General features: G+C 44.2%; 1 protein-coding gene across 1 annotated transcript in view; it reads left to right on the top strand.

Annotated features, from left to right (window-relative positions):
* The window catches only part of LPHN3 (latrophilin 3), a 269,403-nt gene that overhangs the window by 233,002 nt on the left and 9,023 nt on the right, over positions 1-27,378 (top strand). The window contains exons 19-22 of the mRNA XM_010004508.1: positions 5,042-5,068; positions 8,314-8,482; positions 10,814-10,939; positions 13,080-13,176. Of these exons, the coding sequence (XP_010002810.1) occupies positions 5,042-5,068; positions 8,314-8,482; positions 10,814-10,939; positions 13,080-13,176 (419 nt within the window). The remainder of the gene's footprint in view (positions 1-5,041; positions 5,069-8,313; positions 8,483-10,813; positions 10,940-13,079; positions 13,177-27,378) is intronic.

Here is a 27,378-nt window from a genome sequence, read left to right on the forward strand (position 1 = left end):
GTTGCTCATCTACATACATGGAAGTGGTTTGCACCAAATAACTGAAGTTGCAGGTTATATTTGCCTCTGGATTGGGCTATCAGTGTGTATCTGGCAATTCAGATGCCTTGTATCAAAAAGGTGCATGTTGGAGTTTAAAAAAGACAGGTAGCACAAAAGGGAATTCAGGATATATTGGATTGGAAATTCCTTAAGCATCTAAACAAGGATAAAAGTAGCTAATTTTAGCAACTTTTTAAAAAAATACTGCTCTGGAAATATCACAGGAATACAGAAGTAATATGAACAATCCTTTCTCATCATTGAAGGAGAAAGTACTCTTGGAAATTGAAAAGACATCTCACTTAAGATTTTGAGGGAGTTTTATATGATGTGTAATTAACCTTAAGAAGTCTTTGCCCCAAGGTAAAGTCAGGGCTTTTTTAAGATTAGAAAATGAATGAGGCATTTGTATGGATGGGTAGGCCATCCAAAATCCATCATCTGATCTGCAAAGAAACACAGGAGAGGTGAGGTAAGATTTTGCAGGTAAAAGGAATAAAGCAACCACTAAAGATCAGCTTTTTAACTTGAGGTATTTGAAAGTGGAACTCCCCCCTAAGCCATCATTCAGGTTGCCTCTGCAGTCAGTAGAAAATTTCTTCCAGGAATGGCAAAGCCTCACCTACCTTCAATACCTGCTCCTGTATGGAATAAATTGCTCTTTGGGGATCCTAGTCTCTTGTTAACTACAGAGGGATCAGAGTCACCTAGTATAAATTCAATGGGCTGCCAGGAATTGGAAGAGTTTATCCCAATCAGGAGAAAGCACTTTAGATCTAGCATCTCAGGCTCTCTTAGGCTAGGTTTTCCAGTGATTTCTACTTCAACTATTACTTGTTTGTGCCACTAGTGAATATAACCTCAGTTTTCCAGTTAGCAGCTCCATTTTCCTGTGGGTTTGCAGGACTTTTCTCTTGTCCAAGTGATGTGTTTTGTTTTGTTTTGTTTTAATGTATTGCAGGTAATTACTGCAATATAAAGCTGTATTACTGCAGCACTGACAGGTTTCACAGACTCCTGGGGAGGGAAAAACCATTCTGGAGTAGTTTTTGTCAGACACCAGTTGTTGCTAACACAAGCATTAGGCTTCTTTCAATACTTGAGTTGGTAAAATGAAAAGGAATTATCTGTATTTCATGAGGGATATAAGAGAATTAAGTCCTCTGGGGCCCTGTGCATAGAGATTTGAAGTGTTTGGGAGTTCAGCATCTTTGAAAATCTCACTTCTTTAGGCACCTTCTTGCTTTGGGCAGTTAGGCACATCTGGGTTGGAAATGGGGTACAAACTGCTCAGGTATTTTGGATGGCTTTCTCCTGAGCTGCTCTGAACTGTTACCCTCAAGCCAAAAGGCAATCCAAGTTTACCAATTCTGCATTTGCTCTGAACAAAGATGAAGAGGAGCCTTCAGCTGCCTGGAAGAAAGGCTGTCACAGATCACTGAAAAACTTTGCAAGGGTCTGGATAGAAGCAAAAGAGTAAAAAAAATCCCTAATTCTCTCTTTTTATAAGCTATCACCAGCGACATTTCAACAGTAAAAATCTTACCATAAAACCCCACTGCTTGTGAACACAGTAATAGAAATTCCAGCCCACGTTGCTGGGCTGAGAGCTCCAGACTGTCTCATGTCTTTGTTTAATTTCATCAGATCACAAGGGAGCTGCAGGTCCTGCAGTGCTAGACGTGCAACGAGCAAAACGGGAAGCTGCCCCAGTGATCTGGCAGGCTGAGAGCATGAGAGGGCAAAGAGAAGCAGAGGGATGTCGTGGTTTAGGCTCAGCTGGTAGCAAAGCACCAGGAGGCCACTTGCTCACTCCCCTCCCCATTGTGGGGCTGGGAGGAGAAAACCCAGCTAAAAACCTGTGGGTCGAGACAAGGACGGGGAGGGTTTCACTCAACAATGATGGTCACGGGCAAAACAGACTCAATGCAGGGGAAAAACCAATTTATCACCAATCAAATGGGAGCAGGAGAAAGAGACAACAAAGACCAAAGCTTGAATACCTCACCCCACCTCTCCCTTCTCCCAGGGCCCAAGTTACTTTGCTGTTGCATTCTCTACCTTCTTCCCCGCAGCGGCACAAGGGGGCAGGGGATGGGGTTTATGGTCACTTCATCCCTTGTTGCTTTCTGCCACTGCTCCTTCCTTCTCAGAGAGAAGGATTCCTCACAGTCCTCCCTTGCTCCAACAAAGGGTCCTTCCCACAGGAGACAGTCCCTCCCCAGCTTCTCTTCCGTGAGTCCCTCCCATGAGGTGAAGTCCCTCAGGAGCTGCTCCAGCATGGGCTGCCCTCAGAGTCATGAGCTGTTTTAGACCCCTGGTGTGGGGTCCTCCATGGCTGCAGGTCCAAGTCCACAGGCTGCAGGTCCACATCTGCCCCACTGAGGTCCTTCACAGGCTGTTCCCTCGTGCTCCTCCATGGGCTGCAGCAGGACAGCTGCCGTCTCACCATGGGCTGCAGGCCATGCTCAGACACCTCCTTCCCCACCTTCTTCACTGACCTTGGTATCTCTGCTCCAGCATTGCTCTCACCTCCCCCTCTCCTCTGCCCTCCCAGTCTTATATGAGTTTTGTTTTCCCCTTCTTGAATATGTTACTAGCAGAGGAGCATCCACCCTCGCTGACGGGCTTGGCCTTGGCCAGAGGCAGGGCTGGATTTTGGAGCTGGAGCAGTTTTTCAAAAGGAGCCACCCTTGTGGCCCCTCCACCACTACAAAAACCCTGCCACACCAACCCAACAAAAGGGATTTGACCAACATCATGCTACACAGCTGGGATGGGTTGGAGATCCTTATTGATGCAACTAAGAGGGGGGGAGCTTTTTCCTAACAGTGGCTTTTCTGTGTTCCTGGTACCTGCCCAGATGCATTGCAGATGCAGAGACCACACTGATTCTGCCTGTTTTTTCCTAAGCCAAAGAAGCTGAGCTTTCCTTGCTGTTTCTTAGAAGCAGAGACTCAGTTCTCTGCATCAAACCACCGCCTCTGCACTTTCTTCCTCCTTCCTCCTCCTTCTTAGGAAGAAATTCTTGACTGTGAGGGTGGTGAGACACTGGAACAGGTTGCCCAGAGAAGTTGTGGAAGCCCCATCCCTGGCAGCTTTCAAGGCCAGGCTAGATAAGGCTTTGTGCAGCCTGCTCTAGTGGGAGGTGTCCCTGCCCATGCAGGGGGATTGGATCTAGATGATCTTGAAGGTCCCTTCCAACCTTAACCATTCTGTTATTGTTTCCTGATCCTGTTAGGTTTTGTGCTTCAGCCGTGCATCGTTAGATCCTGCCACTGAGTGCCCTAGGGTAGCTAGCTCAGATGTCCTCTTGCAGCTGGCAGATGTGGCACAAGATCTGAGGTGAGCAGCTGTCAGGGTGGCAGCTGATGACCGGGGGGGATCTCTGCGGGGATGGCAGCCAGGGAAGCTGAAAGGAGCGGTTGAATGCTGGAGTGGAGCTGCAGGGAGGGACTTGGGGTTGGAGGCAGGGAGAGCTACAAAGATGCTGTAGGTGCTCGAGCTGAGATAGCACAGTTTACCTGTCAGTGACGTGGGGACAGCTACATTGTCCCCCATGGTGTGTCCTCTACTTGCATCTTGCTGCTCAGAGTGGGGTTAGGGCAAGTATTATAAGCATGGCCCATTTGACTACTGTTCCCTCCCATTCCCAGGAGATCCCAGGAGATCATGCCAAGGCAAAGCTGGGACTGGCAGCATTGCTGTCTTTACTGTCTCAGCCAAGGGCAAGATGGAGAGAAAGTGGGAATGTTTTGCACAATATACTGTGTGTAATCACCTTCCTCCCATGAGGACTAAATCCTGCTCCCTTTCATAGCCAGGTGGTCCCTCTGTGGCTTTAAGGGCACGTGAATGGTGCTGAAATGGTCCCTATGTGGCTTTAGCCCTTGTGAGGAGTAACCACAGAGCCTCATTTTGGACATACTTAGTATCCCTCTCAGTCAGAAGTTACTGGTGAAAATCATTCAACCTTAATACAGCTTCTTTCTAACTCGGGGTGAGGCAGGTCCCCTGCAAGAAGAGTGGTTTGTTTAGCAGAGGGTATCACTTGGTAGGTTGCCAGTATTGACCCAAGGAGGTCTCAACAGGATGGACTGGCCTCAACAATGTTGGCTGTGGGATGTGAGATGAACACATTGAGCCACCCTCCAGCTCTGGCAGCCAGGGATCACAGGTTCAAAAGCTCCATGCCAGTGGGGGGAGTTGGCCTTCCCTCCCCACGTGTTGCACGTTACCTGCTACACAGGCAGAGTTAGGTGCAGAGCATGTCCCAGGAGGTCAGGGAGACTGCCCTAGGAAAATGGTTATGACTAATCTTGTGTCCTCACAGTGGCAGAAGCTCATTTTGAGTGATCCATCTTGGCTACTTCTTCACTGCAGCAGGCTGCTTTGCACTCTTGCTTTTCAGAGTCCTTTCTCTGTCCTTCACCATGAAACGGGAGTAAAATAGGTCAATGATTTCTGTCACCCAGGGCTTTAGAAGAGTCTAATGCCATTAACTCAAAAAGAAGATAACACTGCAGTCTGGCTCATAAGTTGGCAACTTGGGAGTTCCTCTCATGAAAAAGTAAACAGCAATAAAGATGTTCCTGTAACACACTGCAGCACAGCAGAGAGTGGGGGAGGCACAGGGAAGTTTTGCTGCCTGAACACGTGACAGCCTTCTGTGCTTGCTGTGCTGGAATCTCTGAACTTGTCTTCTCCAGAGATACCCATGATTTTTAAAAGAGGGTTCAAAGTCAACTGGCAGTGGTGTGATTGGAGCCAGGGGGTGCAGCTGCAGCTACCCATGCTTGCTCCTGAAGCCAGCATCCTGGGTCGTGGTTCAGTTCCCTGGGGCAGCGAGCCAGGCTGGCTGGTTGGTGCCACCTGAGAGTGGCCTGCCTTTGGTGATGGCTGGTGGGAGAAGGGAGGGGGACTAGCAGGAAGCTATATTCTCTTTGTCATTATATTTCTAATGTTGGTGTTCTTGTCTTTATGTCTATGCATTCTTTAGCTATGAGGATAACAGACCCTTCATCAAGTAAGAATGACCTGAATGGCTGATAAATTTCATTTATCAGTGTGGTCTCATGAACCAGCTGTCAGATCAATATTGAAAAATCATTAAAGCTTCTGTCATTCACATTTGAGGCAGAAGAGCAAACTGTGCAGGAAAGCAGTTAGCATACAGCTAACATGCAGAGTAAATGTGCTGCATATGTATTGCCAACGAATGGTCACTAATTTGGCTTTATATTCTTTGATTGGACATTACTTGAATTCAAGATGAATTTTCCCAAGTTAATCCTGTGTAGTACAGACTTGTTATACCAGTAGCAACCATCTGGTCTACTGTGCTTTGCCACTGAGAGTGCTTTCTGGTAATATAAATATGGAATTAAATTTTCAGAAGGGTGCATGGGTGGTAGTCTCCATAATTTCTGTTCTAGTTAATGGAAGCAGTGCAAGCAAATCTCTCTGTGGTACATTGGAGACTTCTCCTTACTCATTGGAGTACCTAATTGTCCATAATTTTAAATTTCTCATTTTCAATTACTCCAAAACATGGGTAATTTTCATTCTTTATTGGTAGAATATTGCACTGCAAAAAGAAAAATGGTGAAAAAGTAACAGGTCTGTACAAAGAGCAAACCAAAACCCACAAGCTGCACCAAAAAAAAAAACAAACAAGCCACAAAACCTGCAAAGAAATCAAAAGATGACATGCCTTAGGGCATCTTTTTTTCTCCTGCAACCAAAAAAGTCATGCACAGTAGCACGAAATAGAAGCAAATCAACTTTGAAGTAGACTTTCAGTTTGTTCTTCTGGTGAAGAGTCCTTTGTGTCCATTCTTCCAGCATCATTCCCATGGTCTCTCTCATGGCTTAGTTATTTTTCTTTTTCCTCTTTCTCTGGATATGGGATGGAGCTGTCAGAGCCATCTCCATGCCCTCTGTATCTCCAGGTCTGTGTGGTGAAACACAACCCTGCAAAGCCTGCTGCTTGCACTGTTGAGGCTCTTCTAACCCACAGATTCCTCTCCATCACTGAAAGTAGCCTGTTTCCACTAAGGAATTGTTTCACTCCTGCACACCCTCTGCAACCAAAGGTTTTTTAGTTGGGTTCCAGAATTGGCTGGGAATCATTTTTAAAAGATGCTGTAACTGCAGGAAGCTTCAGACCATAGAGGAAAAGGCAAAGGGGGGGTGAAATGTTTTCCACTGCTTTCATTGTTCTTTTTTTTAAGGAAAAAAGGAAGTATTTGTATTTTTTAAATTAGCACGTAATTAAGATGATGATGCCCTCTCACTGATGGTGAAATCTCGGGGAGAAAAATATAGCAACTGGCTAGAGCTGTATTCTTTAATCTAGTGGCAACCTTTCTGAAGGATCTGGGGAGTGCATTTTCAATTTGCATCCTGCTAAATATTTATTAGTGGGATTGACTGGAGATGCTTCAAAGGAGCTGTTCTGGTCTGCTAGATACATAATAGTGATTTTTAAAGAACTGCCTTAATAAGTGGTTACCTCAGGGAGCTCTTCTGGTTGTGTGGTTAAATAATACATATTTTATAAACTTCAGTGGAAGACTTAATGCTGTATTTTTCTTCTAATACCTAAAAAGAAAAAACAAACAAATACACAACAGAAACATAAATACAACATCATTGTGCTTCTGTTTGTGACAAGCCCTGCTAAAAGGAAAAAGATTCAAGCCTGCAGCTGTTGTGGAGTTTCCAAAGTGGAGACTGCCTGCCTGACCTCTGCAGGACTTATTTTTTCCCCTAAGCTGCTGCTGCTTTGTTTTCTCCTCCTTGCCCCATGCTTTGCTTAGCAAGTGGAAGCCTAAATATGCCCAAACCCTGCCCAAGTTTCTACAAGGCTCAAGTGGCTTAGAAACATAGGCAGGTCTTTGTCCCTGTGTGCTCTTCTGCAGCACCCCAGGCTGCTTTGGGGCAGATGAGGAAGCAAAGGTGCTGTCTGGCTGCAAGCTTATCTGTTTGGGGAACTAAAGGGTTAAACAGTGAGAAAGGGGTGCAAAGACTGAATAGCATTGCATTCATTTTTCTGATGTTAGACCTAATGGTATCAGGGAAAGACAGAAGAAAACCAAGGCCTTGAGGGAAAGGGCACAGGAATGCTCATGGTGCTGCTTGCTATGCACCTGGTGCTGTCCTTCCCAGATACAAGTCGACTCCTTCCTGTGTGCAGCAGCACTTCCCTTAGAGTTACAGGTCATTTAGCATGTGGAAAATAGGGAGATGACTAGGAGCAGGACCCAGTTCCTGTCCTGCTTGTCTCACTTTGTCTCATGTCCTTGTATTGGAAGATCAGAGAAGTTAGTTAATCAGACAACTGTGTTATTTAGCATGGTAACATGGAGTACTTCTCCTGGCATCCCAGCAGAGCTTCTTGCTTTCCTGAAAGTGCACCAACCAAACAAAAAAAAACTAACATGCAGCAGCCATCCCAGTCCCCAGCTCTGTCCAAGCAGAAAGTCACTGAGAGAAAGCAAGCAGTACCTACAGGCTACCTATGTGTGCTTGAACAACATTTCCACTTCCCTCCTGGGGTGGAGCAACTGAAAATCATAGTTTTACAGCCAGTTGGAAGAAGGATTGCCTCTTCTTTTCTCCCAGCAGAAGTGTGGCAGCAGCTACTGTTTTTAGCAAATGTGGTGCCTGAGAGCCTATCTGTGTGTGTGTACTTCCCCTCATTGCAGGGTGGAAGAAGCAGGAAGCAGCATCCCAGAGAGCCTCCTTGTGTGGAGTCTCTCTGGCAAGTGCTGAGGCCTTGCCCACCTGCTTGTAGTTTATCTGGTTTTCAGGCATATGGCAGATTAGCTGAAGTGCAGCAATACATGTGTCTTGGTGTTAAGCACTCCTGGTCCAGTGAAACCAGTCGACACTAAAAAAGTGACATTTACAGTTGTTGTTTGGGTTGGTTTCCTTTCTTTTCCTGTCATTTGCAGAATGAGCATCTCCATGTCATTTACATGCACACTGTTTTCAGATATTAAAAAGCAATGCTGGGGTTCCAAATATGCTTTGGTTATGAGAAACTTCTCTGCTCGTAACATTTCCATTGCCATATAATCCTCAAGCCTGAAGATCTGTAAACTGCATCCAGCTTGAGGACAAAGCCCCCTATAAGTCGTTCTGATAGACTGTTTTCTTTTTACTGAAACCACAGGCAAAGTCTTCTTGCTTGTAGACATGTGCCTTCTTTTGTAGGTGATAAACCAACCCCTTTTTTTTGTTTGTTTGTTTGTTTTCTCCTAACAGGTCCTGGGTTATAGGTGCAATAGCCCTACTCTGCCTATTAGGACTGACCTGGGCGTTTGGACTCATGTATATTAATGAAAGCACAGTCATCATGGCCTATCTCTTCACCATATTCAATTCTCTGCAGGGAATGTTTATATTCATTTTCCATTGTGTCCTCCAGAAAAAGGTAAGAGACGGTTCCAAAAGGAAGCGGTACTGGGGTGCTTGGTTGCCTGATAACTGCAGCGTAACATCATCTCTGTGCCCTGAGTTTGCCTCGTGCAGATTTATCTCCACACAGCTAAATAAGGGTGGTATTCAGGCTGGGAATCAGCAAGATGCAGGGCAGTGAGGTGGTGATGAAAAGCAGGGGCAGCTCAGCAGCCGGGGCGCCGGCGACGCGCAGCTCGGAGGCAAGAGGCAGCTGAGGGTTTGTTTGCAGGGCTTCCTGGGAGCAAACCTGTGAAAGGGCTTTTGCTTCTCCTTTCCCACATGGCAGTGTGAGAAGGGAGTGACTCCTTCAGCATCCAGAGGGTCCTGGCTGAGTGCTTGCAGCCAAAAGGAACTTGGCCTCCTCATTTGCAGTCCCTTTTTGTAACAACACCTCTGGGTTGATGGGCAGGTGGCAGGGGCTGCTTCCCCCACTTTTTTAAGAGCTGAAGGACCTGTGCTCTGCAACAGTTCATTAGCCATTGTATTGCTTGTTCCTAATGTGAGCTTTTAGAATTCTTCCTCAAAGCAAGCACAGTAAGTGGTGCTTGCTGGAACTTGAAATATACCCCAATTAACATTTGCAAGATAACAGCAGACTAAATTAGGTAAACTCTGAGGGGAAAAAAAAAGTCAAAGTAAAAATCTCTGTGTATATATGTAGATCAAACTTACAGCCTCTGACAATCAGTCATAAATATTTTTAAGAACCATCTTATTCTCCACTGAAATGCAGTAGCTCTCCCAATTCTGTGCATGTCTGCTCATAATATTTTATGTACATCTTGGTTTCAAAGGGAAGTTTCTTTCTCAAATATAAACATAGGGAAGTGTTTATACTTGAATGCATCTGGATCCCAGTTGCCCAGTTTAACCAGTGGCTTCTGGTGCAATGAGGTCTGATCTTCATCTGAGAGCCCTGGGCTTGCACCTGTTTTACCCACATCTTCCTGTACACGGAAGGGAGATCTGACCTATGAAAACATAAGCAAAATTCATAGTAGCAAATGAGCTTAGCATGGGATAACTATTCTCTTTTCTGTCTCAAACCACTCCTGATGGATGCATAGAGGGGGGGGGAGAATGTAGGTGGTTCCTTGCTGTGGGGTGGATGCATCTCTCTGACCCAAAAGCTGAGGGAGGAATTATTTAAGAGGAGAAAAAAAAAACCCCAACAAAAACATCCTTTCTATCAAGGACCAGAAAATCAGCAAAAAGCTGCAGAGAGGCAAGCAGTGGGTGGCTAATTAAAGCAATTGAATTATTTTCTCTCAGCAAAGGATTGATTAGGCACTTGAGCATATTGGGCACTAGTGGTATTGTGTTTGTCTCAAGGCCTTAAGGAAGAGCCTAATGAAAAAGCTGTAATTTGCTATTTAAGCAGTTGTTTCACAGAGTTTTGAAAAGCTCATAGATAGTCTGGCAAAATTTCACAGCTAAGTATGTTCTCCAAGGAACCTCAGCTGGTGTTTTGGAGATGCATGGGGTTTTTGAGGGTTTTTTTTGGTCAATGAGCAATGTAACCTGCTATTGGCTTTTCAGTACAGGCTACTCATTTTCAGTCTTGTCCCATATGGTTCCTGGGTGTTGCTGTTCATCAAAAATCACACCTGAAGCTCAGTCAAACTTCAACCCTGCCTTGGCACAAGTCAGTGTAGTTCTCTTGAAGCAAAGGAGGTAGCACAGCTTCAGTCCAGGCAAAGAGTTGGTCCAGTCTGACTACAATGCCCATTTAAAACATGACTGGCTTGCAAGGTGGGAAAGCAGGGTACAGCCACCCCTGTGCACTGGGAGTATAATCTCTAAGGCTGCTGGCTTTACAGTTTCCTCGAGTTTCAATTTCACTGCAAGAAATCATTTAGAAAAAAAAAAAGAAATCAATAGCTCTTATATGTTTCTTTTGGAATTTTTCTTCTTAGTCCCCTGCCAGAAACAATAACTTTGAGTGCCTTGATGAGCCAATATGCTAGTTTATATCAAATCTATGAGGATATTAATTTCCAGTCATAAATAGTGTATCTGTAGTTTCTCCCATGCTCCTCTGGTGTGCCTCAGAGGAAGCTACAACCAACTGGTGTCAACGAGCAACTTTGCAGCATAAAAACAGTCCCTTGTGCCATCATAAATGGGGAGCTCACGTAAGGAGATCACTGAGCTGCAAGGTGGAACAGGCTTCTTTCCCACATACTGCAACAGCTGCCATCTTAGTGAACCACTGAGGAAAAATCAGGGGCCGTGTTGAAAATCAGAAGGCCAGGAGTTGGAGGAGGAGCTGCCCACTAACCTCTGTCCCTCTTTCCTTGGCTAGGTACGGAAAGAGTATGGAAAATGCCTCCGCACGCATTGCTGTAGTGGGAAAAGTACAGAGAGCTCTATTGGCTCAGGAAAAACCTCGGGGTCACGGACACCTGGAAGATATTCCACAGGCTCACAGGTAACCCCTGCTCCTTGTCCATGCCCCAGGGCTTTGCAGCACTATGCCAGTGCTGGGAGGAAGCTCCTCTCAGTACCAAGGGAGTGACCTGAGGCCTCTCCCCAGTGCACTCGTGGAGATTTCCCTCCCTCGTGGACCTGAATTTAGCCCAGTCGCTTTCCTTGGGACGTGATGGCAATTAGTGCCTCTTTAAGAGCCTTCTAAGTAATTGTTATGAGAATTAAAAGTCCAGGTTTGCCTTCCAGAGGCAGGTAGGTGGTCATCACCTGAGCTATCCTGCCCGCTCTCCATGGGAGTCAGGAGCTGGGAGCAAGTGCATCCTTTAATCATGAGGCAAAGTTTGTTGCTGTTGCCATGTACAGGAATGATACTGTAATGATCAAGTATTTTTTTTTTTGTGCTAAAAACTACAAGAGTCTTGCAATAGCCTTCACAGTGAAGGGGCTTGCTCTCTGGCCTTCAGTGGCTTGATCAATTAATTGCCTCACTCAATTTGCCTTAGTTTATAGACCTCTTAGGAGAATCCATTGGCGTCAGATGATCTTACTAAGTTACTGGATTTGTTACACTTTGGTCACCTGAAAATGCAGGTTTTGTGTAGTTTGTGCACTGAGCAATTTTGAATGTACAGATGCAGATTTATGGACCAACAGTTCAGATAAATTGAAGAAGCTTACTTCTTAATCAATAGAAACCAAACACAAATTTATTCGGTGTTACTAATGGTAGTAATTATACATGACAGTTCCACTATTAAATTATGAAAGATATGCAATGAGTAACAGTTTTTAACCTCCCAGGAAAGCCTGTTTTGCAATTTATGTCTGGGAGCAAATAATTCTATATTTTCAGAGTTTTCCAAGATGCCACCCATCCAAGAGCTCCACTTTGGCATTTATGTAGGTCTGGATGTTTTGCAGGGGAAATAACAGCAATAGAATACAGAGCCTCTCTCCAATAGGCCATCAAATCCCACAGTGATCACTAATGTCCTGAACTCACTATGTACAGCAACATTTAAAAGTCTGATTTGAAGGCTTTTACATAACTTAGGTACTGGGTAGGTGTCCTCCTGTCTAAGAAAAGTTGGCTTGATTAGGCCTTGCCTCTTTGCAGTCTCAGCACAAGACAACAAGCCCTTTGGAGGGTGAACTAAGTCTCCTGGCAGCAGTCCACTCATGACAGGCAAGCTTGGAGGTACCAAGGAATGTTAGTTTGCCTGCAGAAGCTTTTCCTTGGAAGGATGGAAGTGCCTGAGACTTTTCATAGGCAGGAGAAACCTCACATGGGTGACAGAGAACGGAGGGAGATCAGTCTGAATTGTTGAAAGCATCTGACTCCTAACTCCTGAATAGAGAAGGCCATGAAGAGGCAAACTCCTAAGACACTTTTTTCTCTGAAAAGCACTTAGGAAACAGCATAAGTAATCCACACTGGATCATGTCAGAGAAAAACAATAGATTAAATGTCCAGGTGAAAAAGAATTGCTATAAAAGTGCATGGGCCTCATGCCACATTGTGCTTCCATTTATAGAGAGCTAATGCAGTTTAGGAGATGCTGTTACTACATAGTTAATAAGTAGACTAGAAAGCACTTTTCAGCTGTGAACACATGAGTAAGCCCCAGAAGATCTCACACGGCTAAGATCCCACTGCAGGAAGCCACTGGGGAACAGAAGTCATTCATTTGTGGGGGAGAAAACTTCTGTTAATTCAGGATGCCAAGATGCCCATCAAGTCTTTGCACTTCACAAGAAGTAAGGCAGAGGCTATCTGAGGTAGTACAGGAAACATGCCTGCTTCTGTGGTTATGTTTCCATTATTTGGTGCTATATGAGTAAATCTGTAGCTTGCACAGTTCTGGGTTTCATATATGGGTTCTATTGTGTTTTTTTTTAATGAAGATATAAGCAATCCAGTGATGCAGGTCTCTGAGAGAGGCGTTTTTGTTACAGAGTTAGGCAGGCAGGGTCTGGCATGCACGAGGTGGGTTACAGGAGAACAGCAAACCCTTGCTTACATCTGGCTAGGAAGAAGTCTCACCCGAAGCTAGACATGTCAACAGCCATCTTTAGTGAGGCAGAAACCTTTCTGCAGCTGCTAACAATTCATTACCTGCTGTGGTTCAATCCCTCTTCAGAGCCGGATTCGTAGGATGTGGAATGACACAGTTCGAAAGCAGTCCGAGTCTTCCTTTATTACTGGAGATATAAACAGTTCAGCTTCACTCAACAGAGGTAATTATGAACTATTTTTCATATCTCTTAACTCTTGTGATGGCTTTAAGGAGTCTGAAATGTATTGCCCCTTTCCCCCTCTGCTCCTTCCTCCTCACCTCGAGTGACACTGGGCCCTACTTTCCCACATAAGAAATGTTCCAGTGATAACTGGGAGAAGGTTTTGGGGTGGTTGTTGCCCTTTTTGCCTTTCCTTTCTTTATTTTTATACATGCATTTTCAAGAATTGTAATGTATGGAAGGGAGTTAGGAGAAGCATAAAAGATAAATGGAAAGAAATTGAAATGAAATCCCCCCGCCCCTTTTCCCTCAGCAAACTACTAGAGCCAGAAGCTGCTGAGGTGTCAGGCCTCATTGCTGACAGTGAAAATGGGCCATTGCAGCACTAGGCAGCCTGTGTTAAGCATCACAGGAGTCCTGATTGTCCTGGGTATGTAACAATACTGTCACCTTTATAGAAGCAGAAATGAACAGCAGAGCATAGACGTACGACAGAAATGTGCTTGGAACAAAATTGTCGATGTGTTGATGATAATTTACTTACTTTGAAGAACAGACTGATGTGACCTTTGTACACGTTTGCTGAGGAAAGTCTTATCAGAGACATATATGCCAAAAAAAATGTGGTGCCTGGCATGGGAGGAAAGCTGAATAGTTTGGTTTTTTTTTAAAAAAGGAAATAAGTATTTTTCTCAGGGAGTTGCAGGAAGGCAACGGTAAGGGAGTACTAGAAAAAGAGCCTCAGAGATTGGTTTCTTTCTCCTCCAGTACAACTACTTTATGGGTTAGCCTTGAGCGACCAGATGCCAAATTCTGGTTTGTGTGTCTGCCCAGTTCATGATGGAATTAAGAGAGGGTAGAATTGGGATTTCTGGGCCCAGCTGTTCTCTCATGACAGTGAAAATCAAACATGGTTGGACGGCAGAGCTCAACTGAGATTTTGAGTTGGGACTTTGGTTCTTGTTCAGTCTTTATTCAGCCAGAATTCCCACTGATTTTAGGGTGAGTTTTACCTGAGGACAAGCTTGAAGGATTTTGGCTGTGCCATTACTAATATTGACGACTGAGTGCTGGGGAGCTAGAAGTCTATGCTTCAGTTCTCAGAGCATTATATATGTCACCCAAATCAGTGCAAAGGAGGAGTCAGTGTAGTTACATGGAGATGTGCTTTTCTCCCTCAACCCACTCAGGTGGGTTTTCTGCCAGGACACTGGCACTTTGCACTGATGGTTTGTTGATAAGGTGGCTCTAAGATGGCATTACTGCAAATTTATCCACATGCATTGCCTTCTCTTCTCTTTCTGTCTTTGCATCAAAGAGCTACAGAGAGGCTTCTCTGGGGCTAATTAAGAGGGAGATCAGTTGTCACACAAAGGTTGCAGCAAGAACCACTGCTTCCCTCAGCCATCCATTGCTCTGTCTCGGCAGCAAACCACAATGTTACACGTGAACTGTTCGTTCATTTAGTTAGTGCAGGAGCTGACTTGGTCTCTGGTGCAGCCAAGGCTGCACATAGAAGTGCTTTAGCAAACAGGATCTTCTGGGCTCGTGGACACAAGAAAAACATCTCTCCTTTTTCAGTTTAGGTTTATATTTTTGATTTCTTTTTAAATTTTTTTCTGTGCAAAGAAGTGAGTATGACCATAAATGGGGAAAGCTGTGAAGAGGTTTCCAGTGGGCAATCTTCATCCCAGTATGGTGAGAGCCTGTTACTAGATGTGCCTGTTACTTATAGCTTAGTTGAGAAGTGAACTGATGGGGGAGGCATCTTCAACATGGATTTCATCCATCTGTTTTCCTTGTGTAACATTGGGTGAGATGTTACATCAGACCTGAAAGGCCTGAATCTCTACTCTGACTACAGCAGCTTGATAACTGTCTCAGAAGGGAAGCCTTTTAGGTGGGACACTTAAGTGACTTGACTAAATTGTACTGTTATGCAGGAGCATCGTTCCTCTTTTTCATGCAGGCAGGCACAATATTTGTTGTTGGTTTTGTTTTCTGGTGGACAGAAGTATCTGCAAAATGAAGGTTAAAACTTTTCTTTGGGATTTGGTATCTCCAAAGCACCAGATGGTCAGTTCTACTAAGAAAACACACCTGACATCGACAGTAATGCCAACTGCATGGGGCCCCAGATATTTCACACTTTATCCTGTTTATTCCAGCTGAAAATAAACATTTGTGGTCTTAGGGATTTGCTTAGGGCATAAGTTGTTTCTTCAATCTCTCCAGAGAGACCTGCAGCCTGAACAGACCAGTGAGGCAATGCAGGTTTCTCAGTTCTTGTCTTCCTCTTAATATTTTAATATATATCAAGCTTTAAAGGAGCTGTTTCATTAATGTTTTATTTATAAGTGTGCAATAAAAGCTCAGAGGAGTCAAGTACGAGCCTTGTGTTGTATGTTTAGTAGCTTTCCCTGCCTGAAGTTGATACAACAAGCTCATGTATCTGTTCCGAAGTCCCTCTCCAGCCCTCACAGCCTAAACACCTTTTGCATGGAAGTATTTGTATTGTCCCGAAATAAACAGCAGCCCCCTTTCTAAAACAGGGAGAAAAAGATCCTTTTTCCCCAGAATTGCCCCATCCACCAGATCCTGATCCAAATCCACTTCTCTGTGCCCTGGGCCACCAGATCCTGACCCAAATCTACTTCTCTGTGCCCTGGGCCAACACTGAGTTTTCATGGTTTTGTCATGGGAACAGAAAGCAGTGAAACATCCTCCAACTGGGCTGCTTTCAGTTAAGCCTTTTTTTTCCCTGGTCACATTCCCAGTACTCACAGTCCTCTGTTGCTTGATGACATCTCAGGCAAAATTATTCTAGCTATCCATATTCCTGTATGATGACCTGCATTTCTATACCATCCTCTCTTCTTCCTCCATGAAACTCCTGGGCATCAGTCAGGAATATGGTGTCTGTGCTAGTGTAGCCCTTTCGACATATAATTATGGGTTGGCTTTTTTTCTGATTTAGGAAATGTCGCACTGCTTATGGCTTTTTTTCAACTCCAGTTCCTCTATTATCTTCTACTTACCCCACACACCCAGTAATTTGCCATAATGTTATTTTTCTTATTCTCATTTATCATATAAAGAATTTCAGGCATAACCCCAAACTTGCCTGATGTAACGTGCTCTATAATGAGAACTGTACTCACTCTTGACTCTTAAGACATATATGACCATTTCAGATATTTCCTGAAGGTAACATCTAATACTGATTAGTTTGAAATGTTTCAGGCTTCATTTCCCTTTGCTGCTTATTATGTAGTAATAATGATGTGGATTTGGGGTTGTTATACCGCTGAAGTCAGAAAGAAGGGAACAAAACCTGGCTGTGGATTTCCTCTTCAACCCTCAAATGAAGAGCATGCCAGTCCTCCCCATAGTCATGGACTGTTTCAGGATCCAGGGGAATTCCTCTTCCTTGCTCTCCCACTCCACAGCCTTGCACAGTTTTGTCTGGCTGGGTATTTCTGCCACTGATTTCACATCCATCCTGTGCTCTCCATTTCTTTTCCCAGGGGTGTAAAAGGTGAACCTCACTGATCACCTTGTACCTAGAAAAACACCTGCAGGTTGCTCGGTGTAAGTGGTCATGATACAGGCACTTGGATGCACTGCTGAAAAACTAGACAAAAAGGGGGGTGTGTGGATGGTCTGTTTGCTAAAACTTACTTCTTTGAAGGCTGAAAAGTAGTTGTTTTCCTTTGTGTTAGGTTCACAAGAAGAAAGTGGAGCAGATGACTGCTTGGTTGTGACAACAGATGTCTTTGTACTTGGGCTTAGGAGAGTTTTTTAAAAGAGCTAGCGATTAAAAGCAATTAACAACATTACTGTTATTCCAATTCTGCTGTACTTATGCTTTGGTAATCCAATCATGGGCCTGTGCTGTAAGCACAGATGGAGCCAGCGTGGGAGATCAGGATGTCTGTCAGCACAGTGGTGATGGCAAGAGGAGCAGACTGCAGGGGCTGCTGGAAGCACGAGCAGTGCTGGGCTGTGATGCTGCAGCATGAGCCCACACTTTGGGTACATCCAAGTGGTCATCTCAGAAGTATGAGGGATAGGTCTGTTGGCACCTTGGGAACGTTGCTGTCCAAAAGCACTTGGGTAGCTCAGACAGCCTGGCAAACAAGCAGTCACAGCACCAAACAGCAATGCTGCTCCAGCCCATTTCTATACATCTCTTAGGTGAGAGGTAATGCAGTCTCTCCTTAGATGTGAGACAACTGGGAGAACAAAAAATCATCATGAACTATATCATCATGAACTTTGTTACCCTTCATATAACTATATCATCATGAACTTTGTTACCCTTCAGGTCTTCAAGTTGGCGTGGGGGGGATTATTTCTTTTTTTTTTTTCAGAGGAAAGATGGAAGCTACTTGTTACAGAAAGGAGTTTTCCATGCTTTGGTCAGGCTCAAGAGCAGCAGAGAAGAGTTTGTCACTGGTATGAAGCAGCGCTAGGAAAAAGCACTAATGGAGCTGTGTATGTTCTGTGATTCAGTGATACCATATTCCTGTGTGATGTGCTCTAGGTGACCCTGCTCTGGCAGTGGGGTTGGACTAGATGATCTTTCGAGGTCCCTTCGAACCCCTGGGATTCTATGACTCTATGATCATCTGTTCAGGTTAGCAGATAAGGGGAACTATATGTTCATTTGTGGCAAAACCTTACTGTATCTTCGTGGTGCTTCCTTCTTCAGGGAAATAAACGGGCTAGAGGTTTCTTTGAAAAGACAAGCTACTCTGGAAGTCTGTTACGTTGGGTCAAGTGCTGTGCTCCTGCTGTAATGTTCTGAGTCTTGGCTTAACAAACTAGACTGCAAGTCTAATACTTTATTGGAATAACAGTCTTGCTATACAAACTGGAGGATGTGCACCTCTTGTCTTTTGGTTGTGTGCGTATCTGCTTTGTGTCTCCTCACCCCCAAAGCACTGCACACTGTCCCCATCACCCTCATCCATGGAGGTCCCCTGGAGGGATTTCTTGGTGCTACTCCACTTGTCTGAAGGAGAAAAAACATCAGGAGCTGTAAGAGCAGAGCTATTTCAGGCGAGAGAAGAGCTGAGGGGGAGTCAAACACAAGCCATGCCCTCACAGATGGGGCATGGTCCTGCTAGGACTTAAGCCAGCAGGCAGAGCTGGGTGCTGGTAGTCCATCCACAGCCCTAGACAAGGTGAGGGGATGAACCAGGTCCAGGGTCCAGCCCAGAGCAGCACGAGGTGTTGGCAAACTCAGAGCTGGAAACTGGGCTACAACCCAGGTCTAAGCTGCAGCCAGGAGACAGACACAAGGCAAGAACTGGGTGCTCAGGGCTGGGCAGGGGGTGTGGGTCCCTGGTGGGTCTCTCTGGAGCCACAAAGGCCTATTGCAGGCATCAGGACCCCAACAGCTGGTGCAGGATTGGAAGCTCTCACTGCAGGATGATGAGTCTTAAATATGGATTCATGCTTGTGGCCCTAAGGGACAATTCATGAGGGGACACGCCCTTGCCAGCAATCATCACAAAGCCCTTAAATTCCCTAGAACAAACACACCAGATATTCCAGGTTAGAAAAGCCATACTCACTCCCTGTTTGTTCCCATGCAGAGGGACTGAAATGCAAAATGGAAACCAAAGTATTATTTGTCCCTGCCCCTTGTTTTTTCTTCCCAAATGCCTAAGTGTAATTTCATGTCTCAGCTTCTAAGTAGTGCTCCAGAATAAATACTTGATTTCCTTTTGCATTATTATTTCTCCCCTGTGTTTTTGTATCAACTACAAAGACTTAATCTGAAACGTACACAGGAAAAAGGGAAATTATTGCTACTGTTTTCAGAGATAATCAGTTTAATGTCAAATTCATGTGGATTTCTTCATAATGAACAGAACAAATTGAGCTCAGATTCAAACAGTGGGAATCTGAGTCAGAGAGGAAAATTAAAATGAAGAACATTAATATCCTGATTTCTAACCCAACAGAGACCTGATTGTTTCCTAAATGAAATCTCCCATCAAATTCCTCCCACCCAAAAATATAATTAAGCTGTGATTTCCAGGCTGAAATTGTATCTGCACTGTTAACTCAGCAGGGACGACTGTGTGTGTTGCAGGGAGGGTGCATGAAGTTTTATATCATCTTCAGGTGGCCACATTATCCTGCATTTTTAGGGAGCAGTTATTTAGAAAACAGAGTAGAAGATTAAATTCTTCCTTTGGTAGGAAGATGGGAGCTGCAGGTTAGTACTGGAGTACTGCAGTGAGTCAGAGTTGGGTTGTTCTCCCCACATCTTCCCTTTCTGCTCAGGGAGGAAGGTTCCCAGATGTGTCTGAGTGTTGTAAGATGAAGATGCTTCAGTTTAGCTGTCTGCAGGCATGGTGAGTGTCAAGGTCTGCACACAACCTGGCCAAGAAGACAGGGTAGAGATTGATATGATTAAAAGAAGAGGCAAGCAGAGGAGGAGGCAAAAAAAAGAAAGAAAAGGAAAATGCAATATGGAAAAAGGAAAATCAAGTTGAGATTCCCCTGGGGAATGGGCCACTACAAAGAGCAATAGCTGCTCATTGTAGCCCATTTGCAATGCTGACCCTTGGCTGCCAGTGCCTGGATAAAACAGAGAGCAGGTAGAAAATTGGACTATGGAACCACTGCGGTCATCATGCATCAGTCTTTCTCAAGATGCTTGTTCACTCCTTGATGGATTGATGTGACCAGTGTGACAGTCAGATTTCTGCTGGATTTATGTTGCATATAAACCAAATAGCAAGCAGCCAAGCTCTGGGAGACGTGGAAATGTCTCTTCTCCTCCTGATAGGATATTCAGAGGGCGCCATCAACTGATCTATCATAGTTTATCTAACCACTTCTTACCTGCTCTGAGTAGCACCTATGCCTCTTCTTGTGGCTTAAAGATGGGAGAGGGTAAATACTTTCTCTGTTTTCTTCCCATTTTTTTTTTTCTTTCTACAGTTGGCAGCAAACAGTGCCCCAGTTTCTCCTGTGAAGTCAGTCAGTTTTCATGTCATGTCTTTCAGAGAGACACTTTTATGATGTGGGGATTTTTTTCATTTTAAATCAGTAAGTTGTGGCCATGTGAACACAGAGTTAGAGATGACCACTGCAACTTTTAAACATGTTTTTGAATTGGCCAGATGCCTTTTTTCTTGTATCCTTCTTCCTGTTGTGGTGCTGGTGTAAGCAGATTCAGGCCCAGCAGACTGCCAGGATCTCTGAGGTGCCTGTGGTTGTGTTCCTTGTTCATGAATACACCTGCAGATGCCTAAGGGGAACTCACTGAAATATTCCTGAGTATAAAAATATTTCACTTTTTTTTTTTTTTTTTTTTTTTCCCTATGTATTAAATAGTTCACAAATAATTGGATTTAAGTGTCAGTCTCCTGCAGACACTTTGCTGGTGTGGGTGGCATTGCTGTGTGACAGAGGTTGTGGTGTGGAGCAAGAGGTACGCCTGTTTAACTCTGAGCTCCTCCTGGAGATGCTTTAGATGTTTGTGCTCTGTTTTCAATAATGCTCAGGGTTTTCTGGACGTAGATGGGGACTTCTTAAAGTGGAGTCCAGGATGGCCCTGGTAGGAGCAGCAGACTCATTCAGAGACCATCATCTGCCATTGTGCACTTTTCCCCAGAACAGGGCTGAGAGGTGTCATTGCTTAACACTGTACGTTGTCATCACTGGGGCAAGGTGCTGCATGAACCCGAGGGGTGCAGCAATCCTTACCCTCAAGCATCTCACTTCCTACTGGTTAGCAAAGCCCACCCAGTCCTGGGAAATTCAGTCTTTATTTCAAGGAATTCATCCACTCAGGAGCATGAAGTTTAGCCACAAATGGCACCAGCAGTGCCACTCTCCTCCTGCCTCTGGAGTGGGATTACAAGCTCAGTTTCTCTTCTTTTGTAGCCGAGGCTGCCACTTGAGAAGGGGGAAATGGGTTTTGGAGGTACCTAAATGACCCCTGTCTCTTTGGTGGAAATGAAGGGCTGAGAAGCAGAGTGGGTGTCCCTGGTGGCATCTTTCTGCTAATACAGAGCGAGCCCACAAGCTGTTTTCCAGCATCTTGTTCAGCCACCGTTTCTCGCGTGCTGCGGCTTCTGCTCTTCACCAGAGAGATCCGTGTTCAGGAATGCTTGCTGTTCCAGCACCACGTGTGCTTCTAGCAGTACTCACAACACGGGGCAGGGCCTGCAAAAGAAATAGCATGGTGGATTTATGTCGGGGCTTTGAACTTTTCCATTTTACCCAGTGTAGGAGGATGCTCCTTTGCCTCCACATCTCACCACCGCTGGCGCTTTCCTGATGAAGCTGTTTGCTTTCATCCCTTGTGCCTTTCTGCTTCTTCTTCTCTCTCTTTTAAATCTTACAGACTACACACAGCCTCCCCTGACCCCATAAATGGCCCCTTCCTGGGGCCATTGCCCAGTTGGAAGGTTTATTTGGAGGGAGTTGTCCACATGCAGTTGCACCCCCTCATCCAGGAGGGTTTGCTGTCTTCAAGCTGTAAATCTCTGCAGCCCTGTTAAGTGAACGTTGCTTTGGCTAAATGTTAAGCATCTGGCCTCAAAATGACCCATCCTGATAATCACATGAAGTAAAGAATCATTCCAGGTAGATGACAGCAGAGGAGTATTTTCTGTTTTGTGAGGGAAGCTCAGCATCCTTTTGGACTAACAAATCACCTTGGCTCTTTTCTCCCCCCCCCTCGCCCCCTTATTTTTTTATTACTTTTTTTTTTTTTTTTCCAATCAGCCATATATTTTAAGCCAGGAAAATTACCATTTTCTGCATTGGCAATCAAAACTTAGGGAATTTAACTCCTAACTCTGCCTACGTGCAAAATGAATCGCACTGTTGATTGTCTTCTGGTTTATTTTGCCTTTCTGCTGCCTGGGACTGAGTTAGCTGAGATTTGTTGCAGTGATTTCAGTGAGTGACATGACATTCTTCCTTTGGGAGATATTATGAACTGGCTTTGATTTTAGGATTGACAGCCATATAATTGGAAGTTCAGTCATTAGGTGGATCAGATTTAAGGAGGAAAAATAAGAGCAAGGCAATTTTTTTAAATCAAAGCAGGCTTTGGGGAGTATTAGATCCAGCAGAGTTTTGCTGCAGAGAAGTCTTAATACAATGACTGTGAAGGAGGAAGGAAGAAAGCATGGTGAGGGAAGCTCAGCATCCTTTTGGACTAACAAATCACCTTGGCTCTTTTCTCCCCCCCCCTCGCCCCCTTATTTTTTTATTACTTTTTTTTTTTTTTTCCAATCAGCCATATATTTTAAGCCAGGAAGATTACCATTTTCTGCATTGGCAATCAAAACTTAGGGAATTTAACTCCTAACTCTGCCTACGTGCAAAATGAATCGCACTGTTGATTGTCTTCTGGTTTATTTTGCCTTTCTGCTGCCTGGGACTGAGTTAGCTGAGATTTGTTGCAGTGATTTCAGTGAGTGACATGACATTCTTCCTTTGGGAGATATTATGAACTGGCTTTGATTTTAGGATTGACAGCCATATAATTGGAAGTTCAGTCATTAGGTGGATCAGATTTAAGGAGGAAAAATAAGAGCAAGGCAATTTTTTTAAATCAAAGCAGGCTTTGGGGAGTATTAGATCCAGCAGAGTTTTGCTGCAGAGAAGTCTTAGTACAATGACTGTGAAGGAGGAAGGAAGAAAGCATGGCTGTTGTGGTAGGTTTCTGTAAGGTCCCATTTCCACCATAGACAAGGGTCTCTGCACATCTTTGGTAAGACCTCTGGTCTAAAGAGAAATAAGCATAAACAAGAATTAGTAATCATGCATGTTTGTACAGTCAAGGTACAATGAGGTATAAACCCATGGAAGAGGTAGCAGTGGTAAAAATAAATGTCCCATCCTGGGACAACATTTCTGCTCCAGGCAATTGAGAAGGCATCAGTGAGTGCTAAATATTTCTAAATCGATGTAGTCTAGCTGTGTGTCTCAAACATGGCCTGAAGATTGTAATCCAGCAGAGTTTTGTCATCTGAAATCGTTGCAGAAGAAAGGAAGGAAAAAAAAGGGGCAAAGAAATACTTTTCCTCCCTTGTCTCTGCATAAAAGCACAGGTTGTTTCATTTGGCAGAAGATGGCCCAGAGCTTAACAACCTCATTTGCTGAAACTCCATTTCACTGCAGTCAGTATTAATAGCTTCTCAACGAATAGATTAGATGCTGCAAGTGACAACAAACCTATTTGAGAGAAATTTAATAGGGAGGTTTATTGAAGTTTATTAACTGAATCCTGTTGGCTATTATAAGAACACAGCTCGATAAATCTAAACATCAAAACATTTGTTGGAGGCAACCAGCAAAAATGCTGAAAATACCTGTTGTCCTCGAGCAAATACATGTGATTTCACATTTCACAATTGTATTCAGCTTTGGAATAAATTGCAATTGACCACGTGGAAGACTGGGATTCTTTAAATACTTGAAAACTCTACCTGTAACACAGAAAAGAACACTGCTAAATGCTGGCAGGGAAAGTCACAAAGACGACTAGATCTTTGACTCCCCAAAACCCACTTGGAATGTATTTTCTTCCAGGGAGTAAAGTGGAGTAAGTTAGTTAATGCCAAGTGATGTACAGAACCAGCCAGGATTTACAAACTGGGATCAGTGCATAGAGGCTATTTCAGTAACATTTGAGTTGAGGAGATGGGTTGACTGTGGGGATAGTAAGGCAACGTGTTATGGGGGCTTTTTAGTGGGCACTTAGAGAGAGGATTAATCTCTGACCATTCTGTTGGTGTCCATTCTGAACTCTGGTTCCTGATAGCTCAGGCACCACAACACTTTCAGGGAATGGTCCATGTTCTCTCTGGCTGTTGCTTATCTCTGAATAATAAGGTGGCGTCGAGTTAAGTATATGAAGTGTGAGAGGTGGAAGGACTTGATTTGTGGTGGCTCTGAAAAACAAGGTAAGTTGGGTTGTGCCAGCTGTAAGTTGGAGTGCCAGCACTGTGCCCTAGCCCTGTGGGAAGGGACCTGCATGGTTGACAAAATGGGAAGAAAACAGAAAGATTGAGGTTGACCAAAGCCACAGCAATACATGCTTTTGGTATTGTTTCTTTCTTCTGAAAAGAAACAAAACAAATCAAAAAATCCCAAGAAGAAATGAATGTTAGGGGTGCTGGACCAGAAGCAATGAAACGTTTTGTTAGGACTCACATGTTGTTTTTTTTTCTAAGGTATTTATTTTAGTTTCTACTCTAATGAAAAGATGACATCATATGGAAAAGTCAAAGTCAGGTTTCATACAAACCTCTTCTTTGGAACAAAAAGTGAAAACATTAATTTGGAAAACACTGATTTTTTTTTTTTTTGTATAGACATTTTTTAAGCATTCTGCTAATGTACTAGTTGGTCTAGGGAGATTTTTTAACTGTTTTGGTGTCCTTTCTCAGCAAAACTGTACTACTGGCACATCTGCTGGGCAGTGGGGGGAATCTCCCCATCCACAGCAAATTTTCACCCTGCTAAAAGGCACATAGCAGGGATAGAGCTGATTTTGGCATGAGATTGAGAAGACCTGCAGCCAAAGAAAGGACAGGAGGACATTGTTGCCTGTATGAACAGATGATCCCACCAGTGCTGCTTGAGACCTTTCAGCCTGGTAGAGCCACAATGAATGACATTATTTTTCAGAAAGTCTGGAGGAACAGTTTGATCTGTTTTCCCTTCCTGTTGAGTAGAGCAGGCAGATGATTCAAGTTCAACTACATCCTTTTGTGTGGCTTTTTCAGCCAGCTGCCCACAAGAAATTATTCAAATGTTGGTCCTGAATGATGCAGTCTGGGGTCCAGCAACATGTGCTTGTCATCATCCTTTTCATTGCTTGCTGACAGTGAGTGGGTAAATCATACTTGTGCTTAAGTTTCCCCTTTCAGTTATAACACCAAACTCTCCCAAACATTTCTCCTATGTTCAGTATTGCCCTATATCAAGGTCTGTCTTGGAAAAGGAAAAACAGGGTACCATTTGGTTGCATGCTGTCATTAAGATAAAGCCTACTTTCATAGGCACACAAAGCAGCTAACTGTAGCTGTCTGAATCCTCTGTGTGTGGTTACAGTGATGGTAAAAACTGTAGGATTTTTGTTTTATTTGCCCTGGTTGGGTTCCCTATCAGATTTTCTCAGTTTGCAAGTCAAAAGTACAACCCTCCATATCTCCTCCTGCACCCTGAGCACAGGCCGTGCCTTCTCATTGCCTTTTAAACCCAGTAAGAAAGGCTGGATCTTTGGTACTTGGATCATGAGGATCCCTAATGCTGTGAGAGGGACAGGAGCAACTGCATGTTACCCAGCTAGTACTTGCCTTCTGGGGGAGCATCATTCCTTTCTCCTACATGAATACATAAATCCTTCACTTGAGGAAGTCCAGCATCAGGAAAACTTGAACTGGCCACAGATATTTCTTGTCTTGAATGTCTTTTTGGGTATGAGAACTGCCCTGGTAGCTGTGTTTTGTGCTCAGTTTTAACCTTTGGTTGAATATCAGTGGAAACAAGGAGACTTGGGACTGTAGCTTTACGTGGCTGTGGTCATAGGGAGTATTTTTGTAGATGTGAGAGTTACACTGTTAAGTATGTTTGCTGGTTATGGTGGTTTCCTCACACTGAACAAGGAGATATTGGGTGAACCTGCAGGTGTGAAGCCCCATCTTTTTTCAGCCTCCAAAATCATGCTTCCAGATGTACACAGCACAACAGGAGTTCAGAAATGGAGTGCATTTCCTCTCAGTAGGCTATCTTCAGCTTGCAGAACTGGAGGTGTTTAAACACAGCTGAGTTGGAGGTGGTCACCTTAACTAAAGCACATGAGGAGTGATGGCTGTGTGCTGGGCTCTGCTGCTCTGGGAGGCAGCAAAGGAGGCATTTGTGTAGGGGATATAACATTGTATTGCCAAAATACAGGGAAGTAGGGATGACACAGGGCTGTGGGAGAAATCAGTGTCACACCACAGATGCTGAGGGCCAAGGAACCAGCCATAACTGAATAAATAAAAATAAACGATGAACAGCTGCTGCTTGCTGAGGATATTAGGCCCAAAGCCAACACAGAGCCAGAGAGCTGCCAAAGGTCAGGTCCCAAGACCACTCTGCTGGGGAGGAGATTCAGGGCAGTCAACAGGTACCTGTAGCCCTGCTTTTCCCACTTTTCCTGTCCCCAGATACACATGGACTTTTGCAGGTGCAGCCCTGGCGCCTGGATTTCTCTGGGCACCCACCCACAGGGCTGCAAAATAAGCCTCTTTGCTCTCTTTCCTAGGATTTTGGAAGAACATGCTGCTTAGATCCCGTGCTTGCATTTTTATTGTGTTTTTGTTGGCTGTTTATTACCAAGTCTATTTTCATGCAAACGAGGTCAGAGTTTGGTAGTACCTGCTCCTTCTGCTAGTGCCTCATCTGCAGACTTAATCCACTCTTCCTAATAGCCCCGTTGGTTGCTATAGCAATGCTAGAGTGTTAGGAAAAAGGCAGGATGATACTTAAATGTATGGCCAGTATTACCTTTTTCTTTCTCCCTCCCAGGAAGGAGAAACCCAATAATAGGGATTTGTTTGTATTTATTTTATCTAAAGCTTCAACTATAGGCTCTTTGGAACCTGAATGCAGTCCTTCTCTCCCAGCATTTAATGAATACAAAGTTCATACCATTTTATTGTTAAGATGCCAGAGGTTACATTTGCTATGACCTGCAAAGGGTGTGAAGTTTGCTGTGACCAGCCCTGCATGACAGGCACCTACTGCAGAGCTCTTAGCACCCAGTTGGCTATCTACAAGTATTGAAAGGCAGCTGAATGTGTTAGCAGTGGATTTGTTTTGGGTTTGCTTCAGGAGAACTACTAAGCACTGCCATCAGAAATGGCATTTTGATCAGTAAATTAAAAAATCTTAACGTCCTCAGCAATCAGTGGAGAGGAAGGCAGAAGAATTTTTGCTTAGCAGCTGCATGCAGGAATAGGTAGCAGTTTTATTGTACCAAGCCCCCTCTTTTACATACCCAAGAGAGCAAAAATTACCAATTCTGTATGTTCAGCTTTCTGCCAAGTTGATAGTCAAAATAATGCATCTGCATTAAAAACTGCCAGAAACTAACTAGTTTGTCATAGCCTGAAAGAGCCAGGTTTGTGTGGAATGAGCTGACTTCAGAGCCCACCACCCTGCTGA

This window comes from Chaetura pelagica, unplaced genomic scaffold (assembly GCF_000747805.2).
Source record: "Chaetura pelagica isolate M959 unplaced genomic scaffold, ChaPel_1.0 scaffold571, whole genome shotgun sequence".
Lineage (NCBI taxonomy): Eukaryota > Metazoa > Chordata > Aves > Apodiformes > Apodidae > Chaetura > Chaetura pelagica.